Raw genomic sequence first — 22520 nt, 5'->3', positions numbered from 1 at the left:
CGGTGAGACCCATTAACCCCCCCGGGCCCGGCCCGGGCCCTGCTCCCGCTGGAGCCGCCCCGGGCTCTGCCCGCCCCGCTGCGGAGCTGCAGCCTCCAGGTACCGGAGCGAGCCCCGGGGGCGGGGCCGGGCGGTGACTCTGCCCCAGTGTCCGTGGGGGACCCGGCATCTCGCAGCGCCGGGATCTGCTCCCTGGGGCCGCGCCCGCGGGGGGCTCGGAGCTGCTGTCCCCGCAGGAGCCCAACGCCCCCGGCCCGGCCAGGCTCTGCCCTGGGGCCCCACGGGGGGTCCTGGGGGGAGGGGACCGGCCCCCACTGGGGTCCCTGCGTGGGGCCGGGCGGGGGCTGCCGGGCGGGGGGGGAGACCTGGGAAAGGGGCGGATGGAAAATGTCTGTGCAGCCCTGGACATGGCCGGGGGGGAGGGTAGAAGAGCAGGTGACCCCCGAGGAGCGGGGAGAGAAAGGGGGGGGCTGAGATCCCCTCGGATTTACCGCTGCCCCCTCCCATGGGGACCCCCCCATCCTCTCCCGTCCTGCCCCCTTTCTCCCTAGAGAGCAACGAGCAACAGCCATGGTAGGGTGACCAGATGTCCTGACTTTATAGGGACAGTCCCAATATTTGGGGCTTTGTCTTACATAGGCACCTATTACCCCCCCCCCCCCCTCCTGATTTTTCACACTTGCTGTCTGGTCACCCTAAGCCACGGTGACCCCCCCCCCCTTTCCCTCAAATCCCTGAGAAGGTCTGTTCCCCTCCCCCGATTGTGCCCCATTTTCTCTCCACTTCGCCAATGGCCAGTTCCAATCTCAGGTTTGGGGTGTTTCCCCCCATTTGTACCTGCAGTGATTTGTCCTTGTTTAGGTGGGAAATCGTTCCCCTGAGTGATTTCTGAACTGGGAAGAGGGTTAATGGGGCAGAGGCTGGGAGAGCCCTGGGACAGGGGTGGGGTGGGCTGGGCTGGGGTGGGGGGGTACTCTCTGCTGGCAACAGGGCATGGAAAGGCCCAGGAAGGGAAGGGAGGAGCAAGCGTCCCCATGGAGACGGCCCAGCCCCAGGTTTCCCAGTCCCAGCTACTTCCTCCTCCCCCACCCTGCCCAACCCAGCTGCTCCCCCACCAACACTGCCTGCTAGTCCCATTCCCAGACCCCACTGCCAGCAACCTTCTGGCTCCAGCCCAGCTCCTTTCCCCTGTGACAAGGACATCACCCCGGTCTCCCTCCTGGCTGTGTGAATGTGAGGGAAAGGGAAACCATCCCATTCTCTTTTGATTGAATATCGCTGTATAATCCCCTCAAATTTCCCCTCTAGCTTGAACTGTTGAACAGTGACATAAAATCTCCCCAGATGTTGGTGCTTCTCTCTTATATTGGCAAATACTTAGTTTGTGCCCCATTTTCTCCTCACTTCTGAAATAGTGATATCAAATTCTTGAAAATCTTCCCACTTTTCTCTCCAGGTTTCTGACTCATTTATTATCCCTGGAGATTTTCCCATCTAATTATCTGAGAACATCAAAGCTCCTCAGGTGTTGCCCTTTCCTCAACTTCTTGAATATTGATTGATATAAAACCCTTGCGAATTTTGCCCTTTTCTCTCTAGCTATCAAAGATTGACCTGAAATCCTTTCAAATTTTACCTCTTTCCCTTGTATCAACTACCGCTAGAAAATTCCTCAAGCTTTTCCTCTAACCAGTGAGAAGGATGCTAAAGTTCCCCATATTTGCAGCCTTTTCTTTTTATTACTAAATACCGATTTCAAACATCAGATGTTACCATTTCCCATATTATTATCCAGCTCGGATTTAAAAAAATCCTCACTGATTTGGAGGTGCTCCTCATGCAGCCTCTTCTACTTTTTTGGAGGGAACCTGTTGCCTGACTCTTTCTCCGTGTTGGAGGTTCCAGGGTTACCTCCGCTCCCAGACCTCCCCAATCTGATGCCTAGAATCCCACCCCCTCCCCCAGATCAGGCCCAGTATCTCCACCCCCCCATCCCTCCCTGTACAAACCCAGACAGAGATCAGGGCCCCTGATGTGCTGGAGATGGCAGAGGCCTCAACAGAGATCAGGCCCTGCATTGTGGAAGGCTCTGCTGGATCCCCATTGTGACAAATGTGGCACAAACCGTGACTGAAGTCAGGGCTCCTATCGTACTGAACATGGCTCTGACCTGGACTGAGCTCAGGGCCCCCGGTGTGCTGGGTGCTGCACAGACCTTGGCCAAGTTTGGGGCCCTCATTCAGCCTGGTGCAGGGTCCAAGCTCAGGGTCCCAATTGTGCCACACACAGCAGAGACCCCGACTGACATCACAGACCCTCTCTCAATGTTCCCTCTCATTTTCCCCATGCATGTGTGGAATGAATTTTGTTATGTGCCTCAATATGGAGGTGATGTGTGGCGGGGGTAGGGCTGAGGGGTTCTGAGTGTGGGAGGGACAAAGGGCTGGGGTAGAGGGTTGGGATGGGGGTGAGGGCTCCGGCTGGGGGTGCAGACTCCCCCCAGCCCTCTCTCCCCGCAGCAGCAGCCGGGTTGGGGCTGGGTGGGAAGGCGTCTCTTCCCACTGCGGCAGCTCCGGGGCTGGGGAGGGGCGCTTCTCCCTTGGCAGCTACAGGGCTGGGGGAGAGCATCTCTCAGTGGTTTCAGCATTGGCCTGCTAAACCCAGGGTTGTGAGTTCAACCCTTGAGGGGGCCATTTAGGGATCCGGGGCAAAAATCTGTCTGGGTATTGGTCCTGCTTTGAGCAGGGGGTGGGACTAGATACCTCCTGAGGTCACTTCCAACCCTGATATTCTATGATGCCTTGCCTCTCACTGCTGCGGCAGATCCAGGACTGGGGAGAGGCACCTGTCCCCAGCTGCAGCAGCTATGGGGCTGTGGGAGTGTGTCTGTCCCTGCCTCTCCCTGCCGTGGCAGGTCCAGGGCTGGGGGAGAGGCATCTCTCCCCGCCGCAGCCCTGGATAAGCTGCTGGGTGGCCACGCAGCTTAGAGGGAACTTAGCTCTCCTTTGCCAGGCACTGCAGAGATCCCAAGTGAGATGAGACCACGCTGTTGTGCCAGGTAAAACTGAGACCTGAACCGAGATTACAGCCCCCCTTGGGCCAGGCAGCACACGACTATGGCCCAGATTGCTGTCTCCATTGCGCTGGGCACTTCAGAGAGCTCGACTGAGATCTGTGCCCCGGTCGGGCCTGGCACTGCACTGACCCCGACCAAGATCATTCCCCACCACTGTGCTGGGCACTGCACAGACCCTGACAGAGATCCTGGCCCCACATTTTGCCAGATGCTGCAGGGACCCCAAACAAAATCAGGGATCCAGTAATACCGGGAGTTGCAGAGCCCCCGACGGAGGTCAGGCCCCCTGTTGTGCAGGGCTCTGCACAGACACTGACCACGATCAGGGTCCCCATTGTGACAGGTGCTGAACAGACGCCAAGGGTATCTCTACCCTGCCATTAAAAACCCACAGCTGGCCCATGCCAGCTGACTCAGGCTCACAGGGCTCAGGTGAAGGGGCTGTTTAATTGCAGTGTCGATGTCTGGGCTCGGGCTGGAGCCAGGCTGTAGGACCCTGCGAGGTGGGACGGTGCCAGGCCTTGGGCTGGTGCCCGAGGAGGTGTAGGGTGAAAAAACTGCTCTCAGTCTTAATTTGCTACTTAGGGTGTACTGAGCATGCTCACATGAACTGACTGAGTATACTCAGTAACATCTGGTGAAGCCACTGCCCTTCACCCTGCCCTTACTCGGCATCAGATTGTGCGGACTGCTATTTACAGGGGTTAAAAAGGGGTAAAGGGGGTTGTCCAGGGTCTGAGCAGGGGGCAGAAATTGACTGGGGGGGGGTCAAGCAGCTGGAGGCAGGGTTAGGAGAGGGGCTGAGGGGTAAAATCGGGGATGAGGGGAAAAGGAGCTGGGGTTAAACCGAGGGGTGCAGCGCTGCCAGACAGTGACAAAGGGCAAAACCCCGGCACAGGCAGGGGCAGAGGGGGTAACAGTGACCCTGATGGGCCGAGACACCCGTGTTTGCAAAAATGGGGGTGGGAGGGGCAGAGAGACTTTTTTTAAACAAAGAATCCCTTATCAGTGTATCTGGCTGCATAAAGTCTCATAGCAGTTCACCAATTTGTCTTATCTGCTGTTGGGATTCCCTGAATTCCTCTTAGGACTTCATCATTTACCTTTGATAGGAACTGCTTCTGCCATAAAAAATTTCAGGTGAGCATAGATGGCCCTGAGGCAGGGCCGGCTCCAGGGTTTTTGCCACCCCAAGTGGCGGGGGGAGGGGGGAGAAGCTGCAATTGTGATCCGCGGCAGCTCCACCACACCGCTTTCTTTGGCGGCAATTCGGTGGCAGGTCCTTCCCTCCGCCGAATTGCCGCCGAAGAGCCTGACGTGCTGCCCCTTCCCCTTGGCCGTCCCAAGCACCTGCTTGCTCAGCTGGTGCCTGGAGCCGGCCCTGCCCTGAGGAAGGTAAATAGGAAATCCCAAATACTTCTCTCTCCTTTCTACCTAGCCCCAGAATCTAAAATATACCTGCATGGAGATAAACTCACCTGGCTCATCTTTACCCTACAGATGTCAAAATCTCTTTCTGAACAAGCCCTTTCATCTCCAATGAGTTATTACCCCAGGAGCTTGCTGGAATCTACCCTCCCTTTGATCAGAAACCTCTCTCAGTCAAGGCAACAGGACAAGTGCATTGCTGCCGGTGCCTGCCTGCCGAGTTGATGAACTGTAATGGTCAGACATCTCACCAGCATAGAAGTATATCGAAGGTGAACCTGAAGGATATTAAGAATTTAAATTATCCACCACATGTCCCACATTCCACTAAAATGAATCCAACCCACAGGTCACTTGGGCAGAAGTATCAGTGTCAGAATGCTACATTGTGAGCACAGTAAATGAAGCTGCAAAATAAATGATGTTTAAATAGCCTCGCTCTATTAAGAGGTACTTGAAACAGATGTGTACCAGGCTGGGTCGTTTGGAAGCTGAAGCCTGTGCTTCCATCCCCCACCACTGTCAAGTTTTAGCAAGTCAGCAAATAAGAACAACCTTATGTATTAGTAACTGCTACTGGTTACAATTTGCTACCCCTGTTCCAGTAGCAGATTAGGGCAGATGGCAGGTTTTTTACAATACCTTACGGATCAGTAACTGCGACTGGTAGCAAATTAAGACAGAGAGCAGTTTTTCACGCTACACCGATGGGGAAACTGAAGCTCAGAGAGCTGAAGTAATTTGCTCAAGTTTGCATGGAGAATTTGGGGCAAAACTGGGAACTGAACCCAGATTGTTTGAATTTTTGCCTCTCCCCTTAACTTCAAGCCCAGCTTGTGCATGTTCAGTGTTGTGTTGATTTCATTATTTGCATTGCATTGGCTTCCAAGAGAGGTTGTGGAATTTCAATCATTGGAGGTTTTTAAGACCAGGTTAGCGGTACACCAGTCTGGGATTGTCTACGGATACTTGGTCCTGCCGCAGCACAGGAGGCTTGAGTAGACGACCTCTCAAGATCCCTTCCAGGCCTACATTGAAATAATTCTGTCTTGTGCTGTGTCGTGTTCTACACTGAGCTGTTTTGCATGGTGCCATTTGGAACTGTGATCACACCATGTTGTGTTGCATAGTTTTATGGTGCATTGTTTTGCCTCAGGTTGGTTCATGCCTGTGTTGTGTTGGTTTGAGATGAGCTCTTTTGCATGGTGTACTTTTGTCCTAGGTTGTACTAGTTTGCTTTGTGTTGCTTTGCTCTCCTTTGTATTCTGTCATTTTATGCTGTGGAGTGTAGGGTGGGGTTTTTTGTTTTTTTGCTTTTTGCTGAATTGCCTGACATTGTGTGTGGTGGGTTTTTTTTCTGTATGTTTTGTTTTTATACATATATATTGCATAGCATCCTCAAAACGTAGGGCGGGAAGAGACCTCAAGATGTCATCAAATCCAGCTCTCTCTGCCGAGGCAGGACCAAGTATATGTAGTTTATCTCTGACAGAGGTTTGTCCTACCTGTTCTTAAAAACTTCCAGGGAAAGAGACTCCACAGCCACCCTTGTAAGACTATTCCAGAGCTGAACTACCTTAGCTCTGGGGCCACCCACACAAATTTTAGTGGTGAGCAGCTCTGGAGAGAGGAGACCCCAGTGAGTGGGCAGCTGGGTAAATAGACTAAAGTTGGGAGGAGAAACATTGATGTGTCCAAGGTCACCCAGGCTGTCCGTGACAGAGCTAGACATAGATCCCAGTTCTAGGGCTCTTTTGGCTACTGAAGGTCTCTGCCACGCTGGTGTTTTAGGCACTGGTGCAAAACCTTTGTATAGACAGAATTTACACTAGTGCACTCTGATTGGCACTGGTGCACCATGTCCCAGTTTGAAGGCTTGCGGGGGGCGGGGAGACAGTGACCTCAGTGAGGCCTGGGGCTGGCTGACCAGTGCAGCTGGTAACGGAGGGGCAGCAGTGAGGTATGAGCCAGGAGCACAGCCCCACAGGACTGGACACCGACTTCTCCTGACCCAGGACACCCATCCCCAGCTGTGTGCAGGGACTGCAGCTGAGCTGCCCTGCCAAGACAGCCTGTGCATCCATGGAGAAACCACCTCTTCTTTTGTTTTCTGCACATTTAGGAGTCCATGTCTCTGCTCCCTGTGGCCGTGGTGCATTCCGTACTAGAGCAGGACGTCAACAGAGCAGACACACACCATAGCTCCGTCTGGAACACGCAGCATTCACTGCCAGACGGGATGGGTGATTTTTCAGGGGCCCAGCTTGATATGCCTGGCTGGGGTGGATTCAGTTGGAAGGGGGTCTGGGGCTCTGATAGTTTGGGATGTTCCTTTTTGCATAGTCAGTTCTTTCCCTTTATTGTTTTACCGCCACCTATTCCCAATGCCACTCTCTTCTTAACTTGCGTTGGTTATTTCAGTTCCAGTTTTTAAATGGGATCTAATAATTGCAAAGCTGAATGAAAGATAAAACAAACAGAACCATTTGAATTTTGGCACATAGCTGGTAGAATTATACCTAGTGAAGGTCTGCTGTAATGACCTGGTTACCTATAGTATTTTCTGGTGGGGTGGATAAAGCAATGTCAAAGAGCCAAAAGCACTTTTTAGGACAAAAGGGCTCGTCAGGTGTTTGCTCTCTAGGGAGCATGTCACCGGCCAGGGCTTGCAGTCTTTCAGGAGTGGTGCGCTGGATTGTATTTAGTATCAGAGGGGTAGCCATGTTAGTCTGAATCTGTAAAAAGCAACAGAGGGTCCTGTGGCACCTTTAAGACGAACAGAAGTAATACTTCTGTTCGTCTTAAAGGTGCCACAGGACCCTCTGTTGCTTTTTATGGATTGTATTTAGTAATCTCAAAGTAAAAGGTTAAGACGGCTGGTTCACAATATCCAAAGAAATCTTGCAAACAATTATACAAACAGACTCTAATGCTATTAAAACAACATGGTGTTACTATTCAGTCCCTTAAAACTATGTAATTAAAATTACAAGATGAGCACATGGGATATGAACAGACGTTTAATTTCCATTTCTTAATGCCTGATATTTTTACACTCACTCACACCATCTGTTTTGGTGTTTTGTTGTTTTTTTTAATTTGATGCACAGCAACCAGTCAAGTTAATTAATGCATGTCAATTACTGATTGCTTTCTGTTGCTTAATCAGATGCTTATGCGCCTAATTAAAACTGTAGCATTTTGAATGGAAATGTATCAACACAGCTTATCTCCAGTGTGTTTAAATGCGAATGAAACGTTTAAGTTAAATACATGGCATGATGGTAAATGAGGAAAATACACAGAAGTGCTTCTAAGCAGTCCTGAGGACTTCTGCTCCCAGCCCTTCATGAGTTCTGGCCTCTTGGCCCAGTTGGCTCCCAGTCCCCCATTAGCTGTGTCCCCCTCCCCCAGCCTCACCCCTGCTTTTACTGCAGATCTTCACTCCCCTCAACTAGGCGAGGGGGTTGACTCTGCAGCCCCTAAAGCATCTGCGTTAATCTGGTCTTGCTGATACTGTCTCACATACCGGGGCTATTTAGATTTCAGGGAACGATTTGCCAGAGTTACTGACTCTGGGAGGTGGGAGAGAGGAGAGGCTGAGAGGGAGTTTGCTCCCCACACTCTGTAGGGCCATGTTCAACCCTGGTAGCCTCCATGTTACCTCATCCTCCACCCTCCCTCATGTGTGTCTGCTCATGTGTCAGAGTGTACCTTCTGATCATAATGCCACTGGCCTCAGCAGAGCTCCCAGACAGGAGCTACATCCCGATGGGGTTAAAGTGGAGAGCACCTGTCAGGGACTGAGGGTGAAATGCATCACAGTGAGGGTGTAATTATCCTTAGAGCAAGCATTACAGTCCAGGAAGTGAAAGAATTAAAGTACTTCATTACTTAAAAGTACGGTTGAAAGGATTGGATTTTTATCCGTAAATCTCAGTAAATGTCAATTATACTGCACATGCAAACGCACACAGATGGAAAAAAAAAAATGATATAGGCAAAATGACAAAAATGCTTCTGGAGAAAGTTGAGTTTGATTGAAGGATATTTACACTGTATATTTTGCATGTGACATTGACCATTTCTGTTTGAACCGTTCTAAAGATCTAGCTTTTTTGAATCTCAACATGTAATTACATAATTATTGTCTGACCACCCCCATAACTGCCCACAGCTCTGAACACTGAAATTGGAGAAAGGGCTTAAAAATAGACACATATCATCTGTTGAAATTATTAATAAAAAAAATAGACTAAATGGATTCAGCCAAGCCTACCAAACAGCAATCGCAATATGCTAGGGGATGGAAATTCACAGCTAAGGCACCCAACCTTAATTCTGCCCCTTAGTGACACTAGACAATCGCCATAGGGCTACGAATAAGGCATTTTACTGTATAAAGTTCCAGATTAGATTATACCGATTTGTAAAGACACATGAGATCTTTCCCTCAGGGTATCACCTTCACTGGGTTGTTTCTTTTATTGGTAATTCCCAGAAGTCAATAGATCAATAACATTCTATCAGTTATGAAGTAGCCGTTTCAGATTTCTGGGGTGTGTCTGTAATTTTGCACTAGGGGCCAGGTCCTTGTGAGACGGAGCCTTGGTTTCATTTTAACTTGTGCATGCTCAGCGGCTTCCAGAATTTGGTTTAAAGTAGTTCCATGTTTCCCTGGCCTGTTCTTAAAAGAGCTGCTATAGAAAGAGGGGAGTGGCAGAAACTCCCTGTAGGATCAGTAGCTGAGTCCCTTAGATATTTATAGCTCATCGGAAGAAGGACGGGGATTGGTGGGTGTCTGGGGATTTAATAATAAACACACAAATATCATCGTTCTTAATGAATTTTCCTCTTCTAATTCCCATAACCCACTAATTATCCCTGGCTGCCCCGGGGAGTCTGGGGAGGGAGTACTAGGAACCTCCTTTGGCCAGTGTGGAACCTAAGGCACAAGGATCTTTCATATCCCAGGGTGGGGAAGGACCCTCTGGGGCTGGCTGCAGTCTCCTCTTGCTGCTGAGAGAGGAATGGGGTGGTCCCTCATATAGAACACACACACACCCATGGGCAGATGGGAAATGTAGTTTCCTCCAGGGGATTGAAAATGTTTGGTTTAGAGTCCTGAGCTCTGTCTTCCTGTTTGTCTCCTTCTGCCACTTTCAGATCTCTTGGAGAGACAAGGTGGGTGAGGTAATTTCTTTTAGGACCCATTGAAAAAAAATATTCCTTCTCTTTAATATCCTGGGACCAACATGGCTACAACAACTTTCAGTCTCACTCCTTGTCTCTTTGTACCCCCTTCCCCTGTCACCTCCCTCTCAGCTGGGACTGCCTCATATGATGGGGAAATTAGGGTTCACTCCTGGAGCTGGATTAGGTCCCCCCAACACTAACGGGAGCGGAAGCCTGGGTGTGTCAGAGGCAGCAGCAGCTCTGGGATTCAGAGATGCATAGGGAGAAGAGATGGGAGTGGGGAGGGGATGTTTGTGCAGGGTGTGAGTTCTTGGTAAATGCAGGATGCCACTGCCTCCATTGTGATCTGGGAGTCTGGATTGAGCAGCTGTTGCTCCCCGATAGGGTCATTTTATTCACTATTTCTCTTATCTCCTGCACTGATTTTTGTCCCCTTTTCTCTGTAAAGCTCCAATGTTTGTTTAAAACCTCCTCAGATTTAGGGTGTTTCCCACCCATTTTATCTGCAGGATTTGTCCTTGCTTGGGTGGGAAATTGTTGCCCTGAGCTATTCCCCAATGGGAAGAGAGGTAGCGGGTGCCGCTTGGGACAACCCAGAGACCTGGCTGCCTCTGGGATTGGGAGCAAGGTGGCTGTTCTCTGCCAGCAACAGAGTGTGGAAGGGGCACAGGAGGAGCATGTGTCCCCCATGGAGACTGCCCAGCCCCAGGTTACCCAGTCCCAGCTGCTTCTACCCACCGAGCATGACCCAAATCTCTTCACCCCTCCAACTACCAACCTTCCCTCACTGCTACCCCATCCTGACTGGCAGAGAACCTCTAAGCTCTATCCCCTTCTCTTTGCCTCTGAAAGTTGCCTTGCCCAGGGCTTTGCTGCCTGTGTGAATGGCAGGTAGGGATGGGGAGCCATCACTTTCTGCGTATTTACTGAACATTCATCTAGTCCCCGACACCTTCATTAATGCAGAGGTAAGGTTGCCCAGCAGTATGTTGGGCCCTGCCAGAATGTTGAGTTCAGCAAAACTCAAACCTCCAAAAACTAGGCAATACAGAGCTAATATGCACGCCAATGCAACCTTAACTCTGCCCCCTGGAGCTGGCAACAGCCACTGGGCGGTATCTGCCTGCACTCATGGTACTAGGTGTAGCTGCACTGATCGGGAGAAGTGTTAGTGAGAGCAACGTGGTGGAGGTATGATAGTCATATAAGGAGAGCCGGGTCTGAGTGCCTCATGTGTGTGATGAAAGGAAAGGTGCGCATGTGTACCTGGTGCAGAAATGAACCTGGAACCGCCGAGCTGGGCATGTTGCTAGCAAGAAGCAAGGGACTTTTTCCTCCTAAAGGGGGCGCTCCACCACCTACAGACTTGTGACCTTGCCGGGATGGACTCAGCACCCCCAGCCTTGGCTTCTGCTATTACTGCCACATCTCGGTCAGGATCCCTGTTACTGGGAGGGTTTCACCATGTGTCAGAGGGTTACACCCTGGTGGGAGGGGGCTAGGCCTGCACTGGAATAAGGTCACTCTGTGCTTCGCAGTGTGGCAGAACCTAGAATGTCCATTAGCAGGGAAAAATCCTGGGGGAAATCGGCTTGTGGATTGGACAAAAACCCCGTCTGAATTCTCTCACATTGTCCTTCTCATCCTGGCAGGCTACAGAATAATGTCCAGGTTTCTCTCCAGATCATCCCCTCCTCCCAGGGGGAAGGAAATGGCTGCAGTGGAGCTGGCTCAGGTAAGGGATTATCAGGGAGCTGGTGGTGGGTTCTGCTTGGATGGAGAGGAGCCGTAAATGCATAGGAAGGTGGGAGCTTCTAGAGGTGCTGGGAGGCAGGAAATATCTCGGGTGCAGGAAGGAAGGGGACAGGATGTGACAAACCTGCTGAGACTTGTGTAATCTGGGGTCTACTTTTAAGGAATAGGAGTGGAACTTCCCCTCTTTGTGGAAGAGGAAATAACCCCTCAGCCAAGGCTGGGAAAACTTCCCAGATTCCCAGTGCTGGAGCCTGAATCTATCAGTTAGCCAGTTTTTAATCTATTTAATGTATGCCGTGTTTATTTTGTATCATTCTAGGTTTTTTAATCAAAATATTGTACTGAACCAAGTGAGGTGTCTTACAGAAGTCTCAGTATATTAAATCAATACTCTTAGCTTTATCTGTTACCTGGGGTTTTTCAGAAACTTAAAGCAATTCTGTCTGATCAAGGAGTAATGCAAGTAAGCATGCTCGTGTCTAACACTGCAATGTTTAGATTTAAGCACACACAGATAAACAATAGATTTAGAACATCCCAGGTATTTACCTAAATTCTGGGACAGTATTGAGTAATCAACGACGGGTCAGTGCTGGCCAAATGCCTCCCTGCCAGGGAGTAAAGATGACAGGAAAGATTTCTCTTCAAGGATAGCTCCAGATGACTGCTCCAAAGTACACTCTATTATCTAAACTTCTTATAGCTGACTTCTACAAGACATATAGGTCATAATGACCCCTACTGGCTCATCACTTCTCCTAACTTTCAATAAACTTCTAATATCAGAGGCGTCTACACTCAAGGTTTTCATCCACTTATCTTCTGTCATTCTCAGTTATTTACTTTTCTCTCCCCTCCTCCCATTCTGATTAGCAGAAAATGACAGCTACACCTCTACCCCAATATAACGTGACCCGATATAACACCAGGGGGGTGGGGCTGTGCACTCCAGCAGATCAAAGCAAGTTCGATATAACGCGGTTTCACCTATAACGCGGTAAGATTTTTTGGCTCCTGAAGACAGCGTTATATCGAGGTAGAGGTGTAGTTTTGACCTTGCCTCTAAAAGCCTGTTTTTCAAATTAACCCTTAACTATGTTGTGTTCTAATTAATTAATTCCTGGTGACTGAATGCATACAATATGGGTTGCAATCAGCTTGATCATATTCTGGGGTATACACAAATTTGTCACCCTCAAATCCGGGGCAACATATCAACCCGTCTTCTGGCCTCATCCAATAAGGATATCCAGTTAGTTTGATAGGATCTATTTTCCCTAAACCTTTGTTGATTAGTACAATTATATTACCTTCCTTTCATTCTTTTATTAATAAAATCCAGTATCGGCTGCTCCATTCTCTTGCCCAGTATCGATTTCAGACTAACACTCTTGTAATTATCTGGGTCATCTCTTTTACACTTTTTAAATATTGGCACAGCATTAGCTTTATTCCAGTCTTATGGAATTTCCCCAGTGTTCCAAGTCCTAATTAATATCAACATTAACAGTCCACCACGCTCCTCCACCCGGTCTTTCAAAACTCTTGTTATCGGTACCTGCTGATTTATCACGTCTAACTTTAATAGCTGCCGTTTAACATCCTAGTGAGTTATTATTGGAAAGGAAAGAGTCATCCTCATCATCATATAATAGGACTACATCATCTGCTTTCCCCCAAAAAATCTAGGAGAGAAATTCTTATTGAACACTTACCTCTTCAGCATTTTGTGTGTGTGCTAATTCTGCCATTTCTGTCTAATAATGGACCAATGCCATTGTTAGGATTCTTTTTGTACATATACTTTTAAAAACTTCCTTCTGATTTTCCTTGGCTCTGCTGGCCATATATTTCTGTTTGCTTCCCTTACCCATTTGCTACATTTCCAACCTTCTGACTTATATACACTTTCCTATTGACTTCTCCTTTCTTCCATATATTTTGCTGAGAGGGTGTTGGGATTCCTACCGGGGGGCTGTCTCTGGACACTGCTGGAGGCTCCATCTCCTGTACCAAGCTCTGGCTTGTAGGTGTGAGATAAATGCGAAGACCCTGCCTCCCTCTGTCAGCTGGGAGACACAAAGGTTCTCTCTTTCTACTCTACCCTCTGATGCCTCCTGGCTGCTCTAAGCAAGGTGGGGGTGGGACTCGGAAGCTCTTGGAGTTACACGTTCAATTTACATGACCCTGCTTTCCCACAAATAGTGGGGCTGTGACTGGGGCAGCAGTTACTGAGTGAGGGACTCTTGCGCTTTCAGGGGCCGGTGACTTTCGAGGAGGTGGCTGTGTATTTCACCAGGGCAGAGTGGGCTCTGCTGCACCCCACTCAGAGAGCCCTTTACAGGGATGTCATGCAGGAGAACTATGAGACGGTGGCCTTGCTGGGTAAGTATTCCCCATCCCCTCAGTTATTAGAAGCTGTGGCGTCTCTGAAGAACCTTAGTAACAACTTTATACCTTTACTTATACTACTCCTGGGGGAATTCTGCACCAAAATATTAAATTCTGTGCACAATGTTTTAAAATTCTGCATTTTTTTCCTCAAAATAATGCGATAGAATCCAGCTAGTTTCAATTATTTTGGTAATTTATTTAACCTACAATACAATGGATGGAGAATTGGAGCATTGGAGGAAATCACCAACCACCCTCAGTCTAATAGTAATGTAGCTAGTATTGACCCTTTACTTGTAATTATTAGTCAACAAATATATGCAGCCATACACTCAGTTCATGGAGCATGTTCTGATAGGAAATTTTTTCAGTCCAAAAATTTAGACCAGTTCTAATCACTAAAGCACCATAAGCATTTATAAAGCCATACTGTCCTTTAGAATAAGATTCCTTTACACCACTCATACAAATGTTAAGGCTCCCTTACATTGCCAACCTGTTTTATACTCTTGGGGGAATTCACTAAGAACAATGGGAACAATTCAGAAATGCCCCAAGCCGCTACCCCTACCCCTCCATGCCAAGCATGCTGCAATAGCGAGCAAGAGGGACAGAGTTTCTCTCTCTCTCACAAACACACACACAACTACCCAGCCCCACACCCTCAGGCGGTGATTTACGTCTCTACCAGCTGCCAAACTGACCTGTCTGCACTGCCAGGGAGTGGGCAAATGACCGCTCTTGCGGCTTCCCTTTGCTTTCCCGTCAATAGTCATTTTTCTGCAGGTAAGCAAAGAAATCTGTGGAGGCCATGAATTCTGTGCACATGCACTGATGCAGAATTCCCCCAGGAGTAATCAAACAAGTTTTGACAAGTTTCCTTGCCCACATTTTTTGGCCTTATCTCCCACTTGCCGGTATAATTTTTTGGACATTTGCATTTATGGTTCTGTCAGTCATTTAAAAATTGTATTTAAAGTATCCGTACTGGACGCATTAAAAATACATTAATAACTGTAGCTTTCATGCCTTTTCCTCATTTTAAGAAGAAAATATACTGTCTGTAAAATTCAGAATTGAGTAAATTGGTGTATGACTCATGCATGGCTTGTGTGACAGTCAGATGAGCTCCTCTTTTGATAGGAGAGCATATAATGTTGCCATTCAGGACCCCACGGGTGAAGGGAGAAGAGAGCTGTGGGAGGGGAGGAGAAGGGGGGGCAGTAGATAATTCTGGGGTGCCAGGACATGGGGAGGGTGTGTGCAGGGTTAGAGCTAAGAAGCAGCAGGGAGGGATGAGGTAGTGAGAGACAAGGAGGGAACACAAGAAGTTCCCAAGGTGCCGGGAGGTGGTGCCGGCTGAGAGTAATGGGAAGAAGGGGAGGGGAGTGTGGAGGAAGGGCACCCAGGAAGTGGGCTGGGTGGGTCAGTGGGAGGGAGGAGAGGTTTGGGGATCTAGAGCTGTGGGGGATCCCAGACCTTTAACCCCGAATTCCTACCCAAGCCTTGTTGGTTTAGAGCCTACACTACAGTTTTATTTCTGTTCAGTTTCACTTCATTATACATTTCCCCACCAATTATTATTATTTTAACTCTTGATCTCCCTCTCCTACTCATTACCCCATCCCCATATAACCTCCCCATCTCTATGCACAGCGACCCTGGCCACCGATCCTGAGTCCTTGCTGCATTCCTCCCTCCCGTACCAGGGCCCCTACCCAGGTATAAATGGGCACTTTGTTCATGATGTCACAGGGTGGTAGTGTAGCCTGTACAATTTTTACACCTATAAGATTACGTATTGGGGTATAACTTGTCCTTGTAGGTGGCTACTCAAAGTTAATTCTGAAGATGAAATTTTAGTGTAACATACACAAATTTTATTTAATACAGACAGTTATAATGGATATAATAGGCAAGGATCAATATACATAATGATTAGAATAAGGTAAGCGTAGTAAGGGTCCTGCGTTGTTCATACTTATCTTGCATTGTGTATACTTATAACTTATGCACACCACTGGAAAAAAAAGATCAAGGGAGCCCATCAGAAGGGAGGCCCTGCTTCAGTTTACACTGTCTCGAGGACCCAACAAACCTGCAAAAATGGTAACTGGGAGAGGTATTTGATCCCCTTCCTTATGGTAATAGGATGGCGATATACCATATCTGCTCCTTTACTCTGATTACAATAATGTCAATAGCTGCCCCTGCCCATGTGTGGCCTTTGGGAAGTCCATAATTAAGCATCAAGCATTAATACTCATGATTTACATCACTTATTTATTAAAAATTCCAATATATGAATGTGTCCAACTGCTGAGATACTTCATAGCAACCTAATTGCTGAAGCCCGCCCCAAACTTCCTTCTTTCAGTATCCTGTGGCGTATTGCACCTGTTTGTGGTTACGCGTTAGTTTCTCCAAATGAGGGTGTAAAGTATCTGACCTGGGATTCTCTCCTTAGGCCCATTCAGGTAAATCCCAGATTTTAGCATAATTCCTCCCACAGAGCCTCAACCTAATAGAACAGGCCTTTAATTGTAGCAAGCTTAAGAAGCCATTTATTTATGTTCACCTCCTTGCACCTCCACACATGTTCCAAGCTAATAAACCATTCTCTGATTATGCCATTTTACCTCTGGCTAGCATAACATTGCCCACGAGACATGAGACTGGGTCATTAAATCAGGTCAGGGTCAATGGGAGTATGTTTGGGGAAGAGTCTTGTTCTCCCCATGTGCAGCAGCCACAAGCTGTCTTCCCTCCAGGCTCCTTGGATCTTTGAGCCTGTCCCTCCTGAGGTTGGGTGGCCCAGTTCTTGTTTCTTACATCCTCCTTTTCCAGAAGAATTAGAGGCTGTTGCTTCTGAATTTTAGTGTTTAATTCCCCAGCCTTCTCCACACGCTGGGGGAGTTTAATTCTCCCTCCCATTACTAGATTTCCTAATTCCCCAAAATGTGCTTTTGCAATGTCACAGTTCCAGGGTAATGTAATGGGGTCAGCACCTGCTTCTCACAAGCACCCCCTCTAGTTTGGTGTGTCCATGGTCTTTAAACCAGTCCCAGACCTGCCATTGGGCCATACCCACAGGACTTCTTCCCTTAGTCTGTTTTGGCCCAAGTCTTCAGCTGGGCCTCCTGACAGTTCAGTGCCCTTCTGGGGATTTACTGATGTCCAATTGTAGGCCCTGCCCCAGTGGCCTACTGGGAGGGACCCAGGCCTACCCACTACTCCAGATTCCAGCCTTCATCAATGTCTTACCCTTAGCTCAGGATTCTTCTAAGCTCAGGCCCAGTAGTCAGCCAGGAGTTCTTACTTGCTCCCCGGTCTCTACTAGCACTAGGCCATCCACAATACTGCAGTTCCCTCAGCCAGCCACACTCCTCCAAGGAACTGCACTGTTTTTGGCTCTGTAGCTGCTTTTTATAGGGCCTTCCTGGGCCCTGATTGGCTGCTTCCCCTGCAGCCACTCTAGCCTGCTTGGAGGACCTCTCCATTGCTCCTTACCTGGGATGGGTGTGTCAGGACCCAGAGGCCTCCAGCAGGGGGCCTCTGGGCCTAGTCCACCCCATCACAGGTAGCTACACATTTCACCTGCCTCCACGGTCTGCTCAAGGAATGCCCTCTCAGGTATCAGGCCTCTAGACAGCCCCTCTCTATGGGTGGGGACCCACATGCCTTTCCTCTTTGACCAGGGTTTGAGGATTGCAGCTTGTCCTCCACTGTGTTCACTGGACTAACGTCCAGCTCCTGTGCTTTGCTCTCTCTCCAAGGGCTGTGAGCAGTGTGTGTGTGATAGAGGTGGGAATTTTGGTAATATTTCTATGACTCCAATACACACCTCAGTTTCCCTCTGTGATTGGTACTGCTGTGATTAGAAAGAGCAGGAGACATCAGGTGTTTTTTCATGTAACTGTCATGGGGTGATATGAGTGGGTCATTAGGGCCCTACCAAATTCACGGTCGATTTTGGTCAGTTTCACGGTCATAGGATTTTAAATTTCACAGTTTCAGATACTTACATCTGAAATTTCACAGTGTTCTAACCGCGGGGGTCCCAACCTAAAAGGGGATTATGGAGAACATGGGGAGTGGGGTCACAAGACTATTGTATGGGGAGGTGTGGAATTGCCCCCCTCACTTCTGCCCTGGTGCTGGTGACGGAGCTGCCTTCAGAGCTGGGTGGCCAGAGACCAGCGGCTGCTGGCTGGGTGCCCAGCTTTGAAGACAGTACCACCATCAGCAGCAGAGCAGAAGTGAGGGGGGCATGACATGGGTGGGGTCCTCACATTTGGAGGGGTCAGGGCCAGCCTTACGGGTGGGCGACATGGACGACCGCCCATGGTACCGTGGTTGGGAGTTTCTATGGTCACTTCCCAACCGTACACAGCCAGCCCAAGGCCTCTTTAACCCCTGAGTGCCATGGGGCCTGGAGCTGGGGAGGGCCAGGGCTGGAGGCGCCCTGGCCGAGAGCTCCTACTACACGCTCGGCTCCAACTGCTGGTCCTGGCTGGGCTATTAATGGATGGGTCTTCCTCTTCCCCTGCCGGGGCTGCTTCTGGGACTGGGTCAGACCGACCTGGCTCCAAGGACCTGCCCCAGCTGCAGGAAGCGCTGCAGCTGCTGGCTGGGAGCCCAGCTCCAAAGGCTGCATCACTGCCAGCAGCAGTGCTGAAATAATGGTGTCATGGTATGGTATCGCCACCTTTCCTTCTGTGCTGCTGCTGGCTGCAGCACTGCCGTCAGAGCTGGGTGGCCAGCAGAAGTACAGGTGGAAATACCAACACACCCCTACAATAGGCTTGCAACCCCTCCCCCCCGCACAATCCCCTGCTGGTTGGGACTCCCAGTTTGAGAAAAGCTGGTCTCCCCTGTGAAATCTATATAGTACAGGGTAAAATAACACAAAAGACCAGATTTAACGGGGGAGACCAGATTTCATGGTCCGTGACGCATTTTTCACAGCCATGAATTTGGTAGTGCTCTAGTCATTAAGGACTAGCTGGGACCAACCCACATCAATGGAATACCCAACAGAGACAAGGGAATAATTGTCACCTGTCCATGGGAGGATATCTGCTTGGCTGAGTGAAGCATACATGGACTCGTTATGTTTTTGGGAGCAGGAAGAACTGGGCTCGCAGACGCAGGGAGCTCTGCCGGAGCGAAGACAATTGGAGAGTCACAGTGAAAGGAAACCAAAGCGTTTTCTACAGCAGCAGGGCTCCAGGGCATTGGCTAGCATGGACTATGTCTTTATCTTTGCTTCTCTATGCTAATTTAAGGGCTTTCCAATGCTGTGGTTCAGTTGACTAATAAACCCTGCTATGTTTTGAAACTCTGCCCAGTGTCACAGCACAAACTTGCTGAGGTGGATTGCCAGCAAGTCTCAACAGCAGCCAGTCCCCAGCCTCTGCCCTGTGCCCTGGGGAGAAGTCAGGTGTCTTCTGTCAGAAACTGGAGGTGTGTGACCCTGTATGCTCCACCCACACATCATCTGTGCACCCAGCCTCTGCCCTGCACCCTGGGGATGAGTCAGGTGTCTCCAAGTAGAAATCCGGGGGAGGGGAGGGGAGGGGGGGCATGATCCTGTGTGCCCACCCACCCTCTGACCAGCAATTCTGGATATGAAATGTGATTCCAGAAATGAAGAGTCATTTTGGGGGGGAAATGTAGTAATAGCGGCAATTTCCAGAAAACTCTGTCCCAAGTCATAACATTAAATACAATAGTCTCAAGATATATGCCTGCGTTCATCAGATCTGTCACTCTGCCATCACATAGTTCACTTTGCTGCTGGGCTCTACCCCTTCCTCCATTCTGTGTCTGTCTTCTCTATTTAGATTGTAAATTCTTCAGGGCATGGCCCATCTACTATTCTCTGTTTGTACTGTGCCTAGCACAATGGGGACCCACTGTTAGTTGGTCCTTAGGCACTAAGGTAATGCATATGATTTATTATAATAATAAACCTCCTTCCACTTTGAGCCAAGGAAGCTGGCCTTGGGATGTTACTGCTTAAAAATGAGCTGGGGTTAAAACTATGGAATATTCTTTGTGACAAGTATTCCACAAATTCCACTGACCTCCCTTGTTTTCTTTGCCTTGAGTAGGGTTTCCAGTTTCCAAACCTGATGTGATCTCGCAGCTGGAACGAGGGGAAGAGCCATGGGTCCCGGACCTCCAGGGCTCTGAGAAAGAAGTGCTCCCAAGAGCTGCCTTCACAGGTGAGGAATTGGTTAAACCAATTCAACAACTGTTTGGGAATGCAGGAAACATTTGGGATGCCCTACAAAGACCCTGTGAGCTCTCCAAGTTCAGGATTGTTCCCTGCAGATGTGGAATAATTAGGCAGATGTCACTCATGGCTTCCCTCCTATTCTGACTGACAACTGGCAGCAGGTCCCTCCCCGATCTCGCTTTCCCCTGAGTGTTCTGGTGAGATGCGGACCAAAACTGATCCCTTCCTCTCTTCTCTGGGGAAGGGTTTGGGGAAAATCAGCTCCCGATAGGTTTGACCTCCCCAGCTTATATTTTTGTTCGTTTCACAATTGTTTTGGCTTGTTCATCCCTTTTTCCATTCCTCTCTCTGAGATTTCCTTTCTCTCTGGTGCAGGGAGTGACCTATGTCTGGATTCTCTCTGTCTCCCATTCAGGTGATGGGATGGTGAGTGAGAATGAGGACGAGAAACCCCAGCAGGAAGATGCTGAGCAAGTAGAACCCCAGGGGATGTTATCAGGAAGATCCAAAGGGAATGTTTTGGGGAGTTGTGCACTCCGAGAAAAAGCAAAAGCCTGTGAGACTCAGCACAGGCCAGAGGAAAACTTCAGTAGCCACTCAGACCTTATTGGAAATGAGAGAATCAACTTGGAAAAGACACACTACACCTGCCATGAGTGTGGGAAAAGCTTCAAAGTGAGCTCAGACCTTTTCACACATCAGAGAATCCACAGAGAAGAGAGACTTTACACGTGCTCTGAGTGCGGGAAAAGCTTCAGTCAAAGCTCAGCCCTCATCACACATTGGAGAATCCACACGGGAGAGACGCCCTACACCTGCTCGGAGTGCGGGAAAAGCTTCAATCAGAGCTCACACCTTATCACACACAGGAGAATTCACACGGGAGAGACGCCCTACGGATGTTCGGAGTGCGGGAAAAGCTTCAGTCAGAGCTCTGCCCTGATCACACATCAGAGAATCCACACAGGAGAGACGCCCTACACATGCTCCGAGTGCGGGAAAAGCTTCAATCGTAGCTCAGCCCTTATTAGACATCGGAGAATCCATACGGGAGAGATGCCCTATACATGCTCTGAGTGCGGGAAAAGCTTTGGTCATAGCTCTGCCCTGATCACACATCAGAGAACCCACACTGGAGAGACGCCCTATGCGTGCTCTGAGTGTGGGAAAAGCTTCAGTCAGAGTGCAAACCTTATTAGGCATCGGCGAATCCACACGGGAGAGACGCCCTACACATGCCCAGAGTGTGGGAAACGCTTCAATCAGCGCTCAGCCCTTACCACACATCAGAGAATCCACACGGGAGAGACGCCCTACACGTGTCCTGAGTGCGGGAAATGCTTCAGTTATAGCTCAGCCCTCATCACACACCAGAGAATCCACACGGGCGAGATGCCCTACACGTGCCCTGAGTGCGGGAAAAGCTTCAATCGGAGTTCAAACCTTATCACGCATCAGAGAATCCACACTGACGTGTCATCCTACAGATGCTCTGAGTGCGGGAAAAGCTTCAGCCATAGCTCAGCCCTTATTAGACACCGGAGAATCCACACGGGAGAGACACCCTACACGTGCTCTGAGTGCGGGAAAAGCTTCAATCAGAGCTCAAACCTTATCACACATTGGCGAATCCACACTGGAGAGACGCCCTACACATGCTCTGAGTGCGGCAAAAGCTTCAGTCACAGCTCTGCCCTTATCACACATCAGAGAATCCACACAGGAGAGACGCCCTACACATGCTCTGAGTGCGGGAAAAGCTTCAGTCAGGGCTCAGCGCTTACTAGACATCAGAAAAGCCACATGACACAGTACTATAATAAATCCCTTGACTAGGACTAGCCAAAGATTTTTTTTTTAAAAATCACATTTGCTAATTCCCCCATAATGATTTTTGCACCATCTTCACCGTGGTCTCTCAGCTCCACCAGTTGAGTTGCCTGCTTCTGCCTTTCGCAGCTCACCTTCTTTGGGGTCAGTCCTGTGATCTTTTCTATCAACTCCTTTCCTTTTGAGTCATAGGAGTGTGTGTCCCTCCAGTCAGGAATGTTCATCAGCTCCAGGTGCGAGAGAGAGGTTTGATCCCAACAAGCTACACTGAGGCAAAAACTACCTGTGCCTGACATCCACTAGGACTGCACATGATGTTGGCTGCTCAAGTTAGTGATCTTGGTGTAAAAAGACAGTTATAGTTGTAGAGCAGATGCAGCCCAGGTGCAATGGTTGGCGTTAGCTTTTGCCTTGACCTGACCTAAACTCCATCACTTTTCCTAGTCTAAACAAACCCTGAGCATCATGGTTATACTGTTCCTCCATTTCAAAGCAACTGTTAGTTGTTTATTTCTCCCTTTGGGGGCAAATTGTCTCCTTCCCAGTTGCTCTCATGTTGCTTTGGGTTGTGCTGGAGAGCAGATATCTCTTCTACCA

At 49.1% G+C, this 22520-nt stretch overlaps 1 protein-coding gene across 1 annotated transcript in view; it reads left to right on the top strand.

Moving 5' to 3' along the window:
- Positions 1-21929, top strand: part of LOC135889561 (zinc finger protein 850-like) — a 179174-nt gene extending 157245 nt beyond the window's left edge. Inside the window, exon 9 of the mRNA XM_065417422.1 lies at positions 20741-21929. Coding sequence (XP_065273494.1) covers positions 20741-21929 — 1189 coding nt within the window. The remainder of the gene's footprint in view (positions 1-20740) is intronic.
- The last annotated feature ends 591 nt before the right edge of the window (positions 21930-22520 follow it).

The sequence above is a fragment of the Emys orbicularis genome, chromosome 15 (genome assembly GCF_028017835.1).
Source record: "Emys orbicularis isolate rEmyOrb1 chromosome 15, rEmyOrb1.hap1, whole genome shotgun sequence".
NCBI lineage: Eukaryota > Metazoa > Chordata > Testudines > Emydidae > Emys > Emys orbicularis.
The sequence above is the reverse complement of the archived record's forward strand: the minus strand, read 5'-3'. Positions and strand labels throughout refer to the sequence as shown.